This window comes from Scardinius erythrophthalmus, assembly GCF_964197995.2.
Source record: "Scardinius erythrophthalmus genome assembly, chromosome: 11".
NCBI lineage: Eukaryota > Metazoa > Chordata > Actinopteri > Cypriniformes > Leuciscidae > Scardinius > Scardinius erythrophthalmus.
The window spans coordinates 43097984-43110784 of record NC_138231.1 but is presented as its reverse complement, the minus strand read 5'-3'; the positions used below and the strand labels follow the sequence as shown (position 1 = coordinate 43110784).

Below are 12801 nucleotides of genomic sequence, written 5' to 3'. Positions count from 1 at the left end.
CCAAACGCCTCGAATTTAGTGATCTTAAAGAGCGCGATGGATTATAGGGCGATAGAAGATCCATTAAATAAACTGGAGCTAAGCCGTTTAGGGCTTTATAAGTCAGTAGCAATACCTTGTAGTTAATACGGGACTTTATAGGTAACCAATGCAGTGATGATAAAATTGGTGTTATATGATCATATTTTCTTGATCTAGTTAGAACTCTAGCGGCTGCATTTTGGACTAACTGTAGCTTGTTTATTGAGGATGCAGGACAACCAGCTAATAAAGCATTACAGTAATCTAGTCTCGAGGTCATGAATGCATGAACTAACTTCTCTGCATCAGAAACTGATAGCATATTACGTAAAAAAACTGAAGAAAGACATGAACATGTTGGATAATGTGGGTAAATTATGAGGAAATTATATTTCTGAAGTGAACTAATCCTTTAACTGAAGGGCACAGAAAGCACTGCACCGCTGGAGTACCGCTGACATGCCGTTTCACACAGCACTCCCTTATCATCCGCCCTTCCCTGCTTTACTTCACCGGCATCTTCTGTGCATCCTACACACTGCCTCAACTCCAGATTTCTAGCAGTTCATTGGAGGCAGTATTTTGCCAAGTTACATGTTACTCATCTACACTGCAGTCAGACGGCTGCTTGGAGAAAGTGTGTGACTACACTGGAACTACTTCTAGATCGAAACTAATTTGTATGCATTGAGAAGAAACATCTCTGCTTTTCTGCTGTTGTTAATCTATGTAGATCTGCGACAGACAGACTTTGGCTTCTGCATCTCATCTCAATGCATTAAAACATGGTAACATCTAATTTAACTGGTTTTACGCAAGTCAAAAATATTAACATCACAGAATCAACCTTAATAAATTGATTTCTACCAACACCATTTCAGAAATAGCTCTTTAAAGTTTTGCAGTGTGTTTTTTCAGTCTCAGTTTCAAGTCTCATAGTATGAGTGTTGCATTTGTAAGATAGTGGGTAAAAAAAATCATATTCATAGACATTCCTACTTAACATGCAGTAGCTTTTTAATTATATCGGCTAGTGCGATTTATTCAAAAAACATTACATCAGCACATCACTTTTCACTAAATACTGCACCCTAATTTACATAAGCGATAAACAGCAGTATTCACCTAAATGCAATTTATAAATGTATAAAATGACATTTTAAGGATGCATGCATGAACTTCGGTGAACACTGTAGAGTGCTGACTGAAATGAACCGTTTAATGTTTGTTGAAATAAATAGTCTGAGCAAATTCAAGGCTATGGTCTGTGATACAGCGTTTCGAAATATTGCTACTTCTTATTGGGCAAGGTACGTTGTTTTATAAAATCTTTACATCTCGTAAACGACAAAACCGTCCTGCCACTGAAAACTGGGGGCACTGAACGCCTGGTTATGAAGGTCTTGAGTTACTGTTTGAAGAGCGTTGGGAAGGACGAGTGTTTCACCGCGGTGACAGAGCTTTCCGCTCTACATCTCCTGGCCAGTGTTTGCCTGACAAAAGGGACCGTTCCCGTTAATGTGGGTCAGTGCCATGAAGGAGAGGACGGCCTGTACACTGAAGAACGGATGTGCGCTGTGGTGGTTAGTGTTGTGGGAAGGGAGACAGCCATCTTGAGTGTCTTCTGTCAGCCATCTTGTTGAGAGCGTTGTTGTGACGGCATCATTGTGTTTTGATAGCTTCATCAGCCTAGATTAGAGATAATGACTATACTATGCAGTACTTTACAGTTTTATTCTTGGAAATGCTTTACATTTTTATATGGTTTCCCTTGCAAAGAAATGTTGTTTTTTTACTGCTGTGAAATCATAATAATTGAATGCAACTATTTCCTCTAATCAGTGTAAGAAGCTTCCAGATGTTTTGTTTCGGTTTGCACATTTTTATTTTAACAGCTGTAACTGTGATATTATTGTAAAGCGCCGTTTAATGCCACAAAATGAGTCGTCAGAAATGCATTCAGGGATTTTATTTTTTCTCACATCATACAAGAAAGATTTTTCTCACATGGTGCGAGTGTTTCGTCTCATGAACGTTGCGCGTTCTCTGTGAACAGCAGATGCGCTCCGGGTCCAGGCCGGCCCTTCTCTCTATTTCTCTCTCTCTATTTCTCTTTATTTCTCTCTCTCTCTCTCTCTCTCTCTCTCTCTCTTTCTCTCTCTCTCTCTCTCTCTCTCTCTCTCTCTCTCTCTCTCTCTCTCTCTCTTTCTCTCTCTCTCTCGGCAGGGATCTGAATGTGAATGCCCATATTTCTACATCACTGCCAAAAACCCAACAGCCCATTTCAGCCATCCACATTTCATAAGCAATCAAAGAGAGCAGGGGATGGGCGGTGTTTGACAGGTCTGTTTTCTCTCTGAATGTGGACAGATAACAGATCAGCTTATATATTCAGTCGTTCGGTGTAATGTGCAGCTGTGCTAATGAACTAGTGTAATGGAGATTTACGTTAAAGGCTCCTGAAGAATTACAGCATGTAGAATCAAAATGAAATGAATCTCAAAGTGATTTTGTAAAACAGGTGTACGTGCGCTGTAAATACATTTTAAAACACATTTGATGTTTTTAAGTATGAATAATTTGATCATACACCGCATATCTCCAGAAGCATTAGAGCAGTGGTTCCCAGCTCAGTTTTAATGCTATTTTAGGGTTGGTAAATGAACTCAGTGTTTTGTTCGCGTACCCCCTCTGTCTCCTCACGTACCCCCAGGGGTATACATTAGATTATATAATAATCAGTTTCTCAAGTGCCACCGACGCAGTTTTGTGTTTGATTAAATTGTTTAGGTTTTGTCTCACAGTTTGTTTACAACAATACATGGAGTTTATAGGGGTCCTGTTATACTTTTACGCTTTTTCAGCTTTAGTTAGTCTGTAATGTTGCTGTTTGAGCATGAAAAAGATCTGTAAGTTTACAAAAGCTCAAATTCCTCTCCTAACGGCGATATTTTATTTAACAGAATCCACTTTCCAAGAACTACAACGAACGAGACAGCAACTCATTTGTTTTTTTTTCCACAACTCATTTGTTTGACCTTTCTAACGCTAATGAACTTAGAGTGGTTAGAATTTATTTCAAACACTGTTCCTGAACATTATAATCCCAACGTTTATCTGTGTGCTGCACATTTGACAAAGAACAGCTTCAGAAACACAATGCAGGCGCCGCACAAAAGCTTCTCCTGAAATGGAGCAGTTCCACCTTGTTGTGGAAGTTTTATGATGTTGCGACGCTCGTCTGCTAGCCAACATTAGAGTTGATATAGTGTTTACTGTAGCTTTTGTAAGACTGTTGCCCCCCTTAGGAAAATAGTTCATGGTTTTCTGATCAATTACTTTTTGTATAACTAAAGTTTTCTGATAAGTATCATGATTAAGTGGTGTGCAATCGTATCTAATATGCATAATCAAATTACCACAAAAAAACATACCACTCTGAAACGTCCTGTGAAATCCGTACATGAAATCCGTTCTGGATGATCTTCTTGTTCGTTAACACTGTCAGGGTCTGAATCGGGCTCGAACTGGTTTCAAATTGCCACCATCCGTAATATTTACACTAGAGCAGAACTCGCGGTTACAGAGGGGACATTTCCCATTTGGAAGGAGGGGCTTCATCCAAACCGGAACTAAATGACGTGTTCGGGACTGGGGAGAGAGAAGCTGTAATAATATAAAATATGTGAAAAATAATGTGTTTTTGAAAAATCAATCATGACAGCATATTCTAGTACACCTCAAAAACAAAATCAAGACTTTGTAAAAGGGCATAATAGGACCTCTTCAACAAGACCATGGATAGGGTGGAAATTGTGCATATAAAGCTAAATGATGGTGAAAAACCATAAAAAAGTGTAGACAAGTGTTTCTTCTCTCTCTTCTGAATGTTCTGGGTGTGTCAGCATGTGTGGGATTCAGGGCTGTTGACTGTGAGGTTTTGGCACACGTCGAGGCTGCATTCTGTAGCAGTGTGTAGCAAGAACATGTATTTTCTGCTTAGTCATGCTCTGATTCCACTGAGGAGTGACTTTAACATCAGACCTCTGAGCACGCTATAATAATGCGCTCCACATTTCACATTCACTAAGAGCAGACGTGACTATTTGCTCTGTGTGCTCACATCGAACTCCTACACCCTCTGGAACGAGACGTGGAGATCTGTTTTACATCAAATCTTCAATAGTTGACATTAATGAATGGTAGTTTCTTTCTCTGTTACTCACTTTCTTGTTTCCCAATATCTGTCTCTCTTCTTTGCTCATTTCTCAACCTCTTGATTTAAAAGGGTCATATTATATTTGAGTATTTGATTCATCCCCGAGGACTACTAATAATATTTATAAAGTGTTTTGTGCCAAAAAAGGGACCATTTGAATTAGCGGGTCATTTTTTGCTGCTGCACCTTTAAGAAGTGCCTCTTAACATGTGAAATGAGCAAGAGTTCAAACTGAAATAAGACTCTACTGTTATCATTTTGTGGTGTTTTTGTGAGCTTTGCTGAATTACTTTTTGAGAGATTTTTTTTTTTTGTTATAGTAAATGTCCTTTTTTTTGCAGTTTCAGACTTTCTTTAAACTGCTGCCCTATTTTACACTGTGTGAAGCTGCTCTGTAAATTGCTGTCTTTTAAAGCTCACAAGCTGATCCATTCTTCAGAGAGCCCATGAAATTGGAATTTTGGGGCTTTTAGTCCATGTCTATTAGCTTTACGATCATCTTTGTGCTAGTGTACTTTCAGCAGATACTGTATAACACGCGCATTTAAAAAATTTCTTTCTATGAAAAACAGATCAAAAATATTGATGACATCATCTAGCACTCAGAGGCGTATGCAAATTGTTGTCCAATAAATCCTCCTGCAGTAAAACGGTTTCTTTACAAATAACTTGCACTACATTTGTGGCAAATTTGCAGTGATGATGTACTGTTACAACACTACTGGCAAACGGTTCTGAGGCATAAACTTTGACAAATATCCTCCATTACTTGCAAAGCTGCGACAACAATGGGCAATAAATCACAGTCGTTGAACCTTTCTCTGAAGTGAAATCTGAATATTCATGTTATTTCAGTTGTGAAAAGAGCGAACATTCAAAGTGAAGTCAAATGCATTTTTCACTCACAAAGCATGACAAACACTCCAAGGCAGCGCCACATGTATCCATTGTGCTAGATGCAATCCCATAATGCAATGTGGAAAAAAGGTTTTATTGCTATATATGTATTGCTACGGCCGTTATATGGCATTTTTTAATTATCAGCAGCATAGACCGATAAGTTTCTCTGTTTGGCTGATGTGTCGGAAACTTTTATTTTGACAGTGAGCAGGACTTTTATTTTGAAAGCGCTGAGTCCAAGCTTTGATTCTCCATCTTCATTAGTTTACAGATTTATTTATCAAGTAAACCATTTATTTTTTCATATTCATTTTCAAATGATTTATTTCTTATTTAGTAAATCTTATATGACATAAATATATATTTAATTCCAGCAATTGTTATGCATGTGCTTTTAATATCTTTTAAATTAAATTAAATATCATATATTAAATATCATATAGATCGGCTTTATATCAGCCTTCCCGCTCTCTTGGATAACGGTATCGGTTATCAAAATTTTTAGATCGGTCGACTACTAAAAAAAAGTATTAAAAGAGTTTTAGTGTGTAATGTTTATATTTATTAAAGTATTTAGCTTTGACTGTGTTGCTGCTGCCCATGAAGAGTGTTTCAGATCAGTCATTACGAGTTTCCATTTCATTTGGATGTTCCCTATGTAGACATGCTGTAGATTGAGGTTTGAGGTTTAAGCAGAGAGTGGATCTGAGTGTAGATGTGTGTAATTAGTGGTGTGGTGGTTTAGTTCTCTGTCCAGCGCTCTGCATACTAACATAAACCACCGCTCTGCACTCGCTAAACCAGCCTGGGTCTGAGCTTTGTGGAGGAGCACTCGTGTTCATGTTGCCTTGTGGCTTTGAGAGCCGGCCAAACCTTCTCGTCTAATATGTCCACCCTTCTGCCGTTGCTCTCGTCGTTTTCTTCTCCGTTTTACACTGAAGTGATTAATGATTGAAACACATTCTCCAAACTCTCCAGCACATGTTCATAAGGAAGCACTTACATAAATCAAAAATCACTCATGGACATGTTTCATTTTCTGCCAGTAACTCTTGGCTGAACGATAGTGCCATCTGGATACGCCGGTTAGTTCATGTGACCAACCTTTGACCTTTGGGAAGAAACAAATGTTTACCCAACGGGCGTTTATAGAGGAAACGGCGGGACACACACACCTCCTGACATGCACATGGCTGTTCTCACCTGCAGTCATTAGTGTCTCGCTGTGAGCGCTCAGAGAATAATTCATTTATTCCGGCAGCATCCGCAAGTGCTCTGTAATGCAGCTGTAAGGGGCAGGTTCACATACCTGAGATGCCCAGCTCATAGTTTAACTTCCTGTTTGCACAGGTTGTATTTAGCTTTATTACAAGTCTGTCTGAAATACTTGATTGTGATTGATCAATGGTGTCATTCTGTGGTCTAATATTTGCATATAATCTCTAATCAGAAGAGCGTGTGGGCGGAGTCTCTCTGTAAATGCACTGCACTCACAACCAAATCAATCAAAAACCACAGCCAATTAGGAGAGAGTGTGGGCGGAGTCTCTCTGCAAATGCACTGCACTCACAACCAAATCAATCAAAAACCACAGCCAATTAGGAGAGAGTGTGGGCGGAGTCTCTCTTCAAGCTCCCTGCACTCACAACCAAATCAATCGAAAACCACAGCCAATCAGAAGAGCATGTGGGCGGAGTCTCCCTGCAAGAGCACTGCACTCATAACCAAATCAATCAAAAACCACAGCCAATCAGAAGAGCATGTGGGCGGAGTCTCTCTGCAAGAGCACTGCACTCACAACCAAATCAATCAAAAACCACAGCCAATCAGAAGAGCATGTGGGCGGAGTCTCTCTGCAAGAGCACTGCACTCACAACCAAATCAATCAAAAACCACCAATCTTTGTCATGGAATTCACTTGTTTGTTCACTGTTTAAACGTTTATTTTCTCAAAATCTGAGGTGAATTATTCATTATTGCTTTCAGTATGGTTATATATGATATTCATACTGCATATTTTGACAAATGCTTGCAGGAAATATACCAAATATGTTTCAAATATGAAGTGTTGCTATGAACACAGAAGAGAGACAGGTAGTTGTTTTTCTGCAAAATATTTCTGTATTCTTTTTTAAATATTTTGACAGTGATGAAAGTGTGAAGGAAATATGTGAATGAGTAATTGCAGGCCTTAGTCCAACCAGTCAGGACTTTCGTTTTGTATTGGAGATTTTCAGAATCCTGTGTGAAGCATGTCAGTCTTGCGGTGAGATTTGGAGCGGTGAAATCAGAGACAGATATAATTGGTAGGGTTGCCAGCAGCTCTTGGCCAATTTGCATTTGATTCTCCATCTCTCCTGGTGGTCTGATCCACACTCTATACTCATAAAAGCAAGAGGCTTTCTTTCACCCACAACTCACCTGTAGAGAGAGGAAGAGAAACACAGAGGAGAAAACAGCTCGTGTAGATCTCATGGATATGTCTCATCTGCAAATAAAGCCCAAATGAAAGCTCTGCCTGGCAACTTCTGCACCATTACATCTGTCTCCTGCATAAACAGGCTATCTCTGTGTCTAAATGATCTCTGCTTTAGACATTTGCCATTTCAATGGAAATAAAAGACGAGCAGCAGTGTTTCAAAACACTTACACTACACTGATGTTCTCAGCTGCGGAAATGATATTCTTCTGCTTCATTCTGAGAAAATATTGTCAAAGACAACATGAATCTTCATTCACAACTCATTTAATGTCTACAATGTGATGTGATATGATACATGATGATAAAAGACACCAGCGTTCAAATAATATTTACCTTTTTTTAAATAGCTGTTTTCTATGTGAATATACATATAATTCATTCCTGTGATCAAAGCTGAATGTTCAGCATCATTACTCCAGTCTTCTGTGTCACATGATCCTTCAGAAATCATTATAATATGCTGATTTGCAGCTCAAGAAAATATTTCTGATTATTATCAATGATGAAAACAGTTGTGCTGCTTCATATTTCTGTGGAAATATTTTTAAATTTTGGAAATACACATTTTATTTTTCAGGATTCTTTGATGAATAGAAAGTTCAAAAGAGCAGCATTTATTTGAAATAAAATCTTTTGTAACATTATACATGCCTTTACTCTCACTTTTGATCAGTTTAATGCATCAAAATGTTAAATTCTTAAAACAAAATATCTTACTGAGCCCAAACTTTTGAACAGCAACGTATATAAAACATATTCATAAAACATGAACAGTCCCATTGGATGCAATGATTTTTTGTTATAATGTTTATATGAATCATTTTGTTTGATTAAGATCCAGTATGTGGTGACAGGTGTGTGTTATCATCAGCGATGGTCTTGAATGCAGCTGAGAGTCTGAACTCTATGTTATATCTAAGGATATTTTTCCCTAACCCACATGACTAATGGTTACATAAAAATAGTCAAAAGTAATTTCAGAGACAGAGAAAATGATTACACTAGAAAGATTCTGAATCTGGAATAACATGCACCTGACGAGCTGCACACAACATGGCCAGGGGTATTTATTTAGCAGCAGATAGGATGAGTTTCATCTAGGCTTTATGTCTAGCAACTGACAGAAGATGAGGATCAAAGACGAGAGAGAAAGAGAAGATCTGTGCAGAGAGAGAGAGAGAGAGCTGGTCATCTCTGGTTCTGGCTGTGGAGAGACAGATGAACAGATGTATGTTCATTTGGACAAATGGTGGTGAAGTCTGTGCTCTCGCCGCCTGATGTCCATCCTCTGGGCGTTTGGGATCTGAAATCTTTTCCTCTCAGTGCAATCACATGCTTAAAGAACTGGAACCAGATCCTATATGGCCCTGTCCGACTTGGCCGATAGCTGGAAACCATTTCTCCGGTGGAGCGATTATGAAAGCGTTCTGTAATAAGCTCACAGCGAACTGCCAAGTGTACGAGTCTTTGATTCTGAAGTTCAGAAATATTGTGTCCCCATGTCTGAGTTTATATCTAGCTAGGATCCCACGCGAGCTCTCAAACAATTTGTCGTCTTTGCTTGCTTTTTAGCAGATAACACTCACTCAACATTTTCTATTTTCCTTGGTGTGGCTTTGTGACATTTGCTTTACTCTGTATTTTTGTTTGATTATAACACAAAATCTGGTTCAAAACCTAAACGGGTAGGACTGGGAATTTGGTTTAGTCCTTAAATTCAGTTAATTCAGGAATATCTCCGCCGTAATGTCATGCAACAATCTTGTGATTTTCAGAATCAATATTGAATAATTGATTCTTTGATCCCAGAATGTATTACAACAAGTTTAGTGAAAAAAAGAAATGTCAACTGTAAATATTTTATGCAGTATTAAATATATATATATATAAATACAAATAGCTCAATCTAATGATGAATGGATCAATATTTGGTGTGTGCTTGTTGTTCACATTCTAATCAGAGCGTTGTGTTAAACACAAATTCCTTTGGATGCAAATCAGGCACTAATGAGGTTTCGTTTCTGTGAGGACGCTGCCTATGTAAGAAGTAGACAGCAAAACAGACGTTCACGCTTTTGAGTTCTTCACATGTGTTTCCTCTCTCCGTTCTCCCAGGCTCGTACATGATGGTGGACACCTCTCAGCACGATTATGGAGAAAAGGCTCGCCTGCAGCTGCCCGTGATGAAGGAAAATGACACTCACTGCATAGACTTCAACTATCTGCTGTTCTGCCCGGACGGCTCCAGCTCCGGGACGCTCAACATCCTGGTGAAGGTCAACAAGGGGCCGCTGGCAAACCCCATCTGGAACGTCACGTCCTGCACGGGCCGAGACTGGATGAAGGCGGAGCTCGCTGTCAGCACCTTCTGGCCCAATGAGTATCAGGTATGCAAATCACCCAGCCAATCAAAAGATGCGGCTTGTTTTCTGTAGACGAGATACGTTTATCTGTTGAGGTCATAGGCCCCGTCCACACTACTGCGTTTTCGTTTAAAAACGGAGACCTTTTGCTACATTTGCACCTCCCGTCTACACTAAAACGGCAAAAACGGAGACCCAAAACGGAGAAGTTTAGAAACGCTGCCGACCCGTTTTTCGTTTTGAATCTCCGGAGGGCGTTTTAGTGTGGACGGGTCAAAACGGAGGACTTTAGAAACGATGACGTAGTAGAGGCTCACGCTCGGCTCTATGATTGGGTGTCATCAGTCATGGCGTATATCTTTGCTAGCAGCTTTGTCCAAGTAAATTCTGCATTTTACAATGCTATAACTGCCTACATGCGCCGGAGGCAAGCTATTATTCGAGTGATCTGTGACAATTCCCGTGTGCAGCGGCGGTATCGACCGTACACGGAGCGTCGGTTTTGGGTTAACCCGGGAAGAACCAGCGCTTGGTGGGATAATTTTATCAATGAAGTTGTGTTTACACCGGCACGCGCATGCCCAGTGTTGGTGAATGGTCACGTGATCCGCGTTTTCAGTCGTTTTAATGTGGACGGAGATCAATTCTAATACGCAGCTAAAACGCTGGTGTGGACGGAGATCGTATTCGTTTTAATTCTCCGTTTCTAAACGAAAACGCAGCAGTGTGGATGGGGCCATAGAGACGCAAAGATGCTAAAGCCCCGAGATACTCATGGTGAAGTTCTTTATCGTTCGTCGCTTATGGGTATTAAATTTGCAGTGATATACTGTTAGCGGACATCCTGACGCCGTCCACGCTGCTGAGAGCGAGTATTAGATGAATAGGTAAATATGTGCTGCACTTGACTAAATAAACACACGATACAAACCCAGCGGTGAGAAAACAGCAGTTCAGAAAGCATCTGATCAGTGTTCGCACCAGCTCTGTGATTCAGCGCTCCAGTCACGTCATGTTTATTTCTACAGCACTTTATACTATAGATGTCTGCTACAGTTTTACTGTATTAAACAGTGTCAGTGTCGCTTTCAGTTAGAATTACAGCTTCAGTTTCTACTATAAAGCAGTTCTCCAGTGTGTTCATGTTTTTACTCGCGTCTGAACAGAACATGAACCGGAGAAGATTTACACCTCAGAGAGGGCGGAGCCTCAGAGCCACGCCCACCTTTCCCGTAAAGTTTGCTTTGACAAGCAGTTTCAAACTCCTGAAGCGAAGATTTAGTTGAAATGACATCACACCAGTTCATCTTTGATTTCGCTTGTAGTATATTGGGTCTTGAAAGCAAACTGAAGCAATTTTCTAAAGACTTTTACCTCAAACTCTGAGCTCGAAATTCAAAGAGGTGTTTTCTTGTGTTGTCGCACACTAACTCCTGGTGACACATTCCTGGCGTCAAGCCCTCTAAACAAAAGAATGAGGAACGGCATCACAATGGATGTTTTGCTTGTAGGCAGAGCTGGTTTAGTTTAAGTGTGACCTGAGCTGATTTATGACAATAGCGGTTCTGTTGAGCTTTTCAGTCATATTCATGACAGTTATGGACTCATTAATGTGTCCTTGCATGTGAAAAGTCACAAGGAAAGTTTCCTGCTGGTGAAACGTCTCTTTGGGTCAGTGGATCTTCTTCACGGGACTTTTGTTTTTCAATGCAATCGCTTTTTATTGTCCCAGTAGAGTAGTATTTCATCCACTGAATATGACTTCTTTAATGATCAGTCTCGTCTCTTCTCTTCTCTTCTCTTCTCTTCTCTTCTCTTCTCTTCTCTTCTCTTCTCTTCTCTTCTCTTCTCTTCTCTTCTCTTCTCTTCTCTTCTCTTCTCTTCTCTTCTCTTCTCTTCTCTTCTCTTCTCTTCTCACTGTTGAGTGTGGGTGTGTACGTGTCAGTGTTTGCCTTGTGTGTGTGATCTGACGGGTTGTTCTGCTTCAGTGTGTGTGTGTGTGTGTGTGTGAGACGGTGAATACTGAAAGCCTCCGTCTGTGTTCAGACTAATTGGGAGTCCTGACTGATCTCGCCTCTCTCTCTCTCTCTCTCTGCTGTCTCTCTTTCTGTGTGAAAGACAGAATTTTAAACACTGTGACGATACAGTTTCTTTATGCGTTTAGGGCGTCTTTATAGTGTCGGTCTGTTTGCTTCAGCTTCATCAGCCCCACATGTACACACACCTGGAGGGCCTCTGCTGGCCGTCTACACGCCTTACACGTCTCGCTCAGAGGAGCTGCGAGGAGACGCTGTTGTGATTAATATTGCATGATATTTGCGAGACGAGCTAATGGATCAGGAGGGCTTGTTTCTTCATGTCTGCATGTGATTTCTCACAGTATAGAGTATATTCCACCTGCTGCCCCCCTAAAGCCCCGGAGACGTGTCCCTTCTAATGAGTCCAGGCATGTTACGTCCCTTCATCACACTCTCTCGCTCGCAGTCCATCTCTAAACCCTGGTGTGGGCTTGTTATTTCTTGTCCCCTTTAATTAGGCACTGATGAGTCAGATCTGTTGCTGGAGTCCAGTTTATTTTAGCTGAAGACCTGATTCACTTTGGTTTTGTTTTCTCTGTGTGTAACTCCTGAGGGAGTCTTCATCCCCTGCGAGAGCGCTACACTTCCCCGATCAGATCGTTAGTCACCACGTCAAACGGACTGGCTTAATGAGCTGGACACCTGCCCTCGGTTACTTTCAATTATTCAATGTCAGATTGTCTGAAATCACGCCAAAGCTCAGAACTGAAGCGTTTGAGGAAGTCGCTCGCGTTCGCC

At 40.4% G+C, this 12801-nt stretch overlaps 1 protein-coding gene across 4 annotated transcripts in view; it reads left to right on the top strand.

Moving 5' to 3' along the window:
- The window catches only part of ptprk (protein tyrosine phosphatase receptor type K), a 188593-nt gene that overhangs the window by 61187 nt on the left and 114605 nt on the right, over positions 1-12801 (top strand). For all 4 annotated transcript variants that reach the window (XM_081379511.1, XM_081379509.1, XM_081379510.1 and 1 more), the window contains exon 3: positions 9738-10009. In XM_081379511.1, the coding sequence (XP_081235637.1) occupies positions 9738-10009 (272 nt within the window). The remainder of the gene's footprint in view (positions 1-9737; positions 10010-12801) is intronic.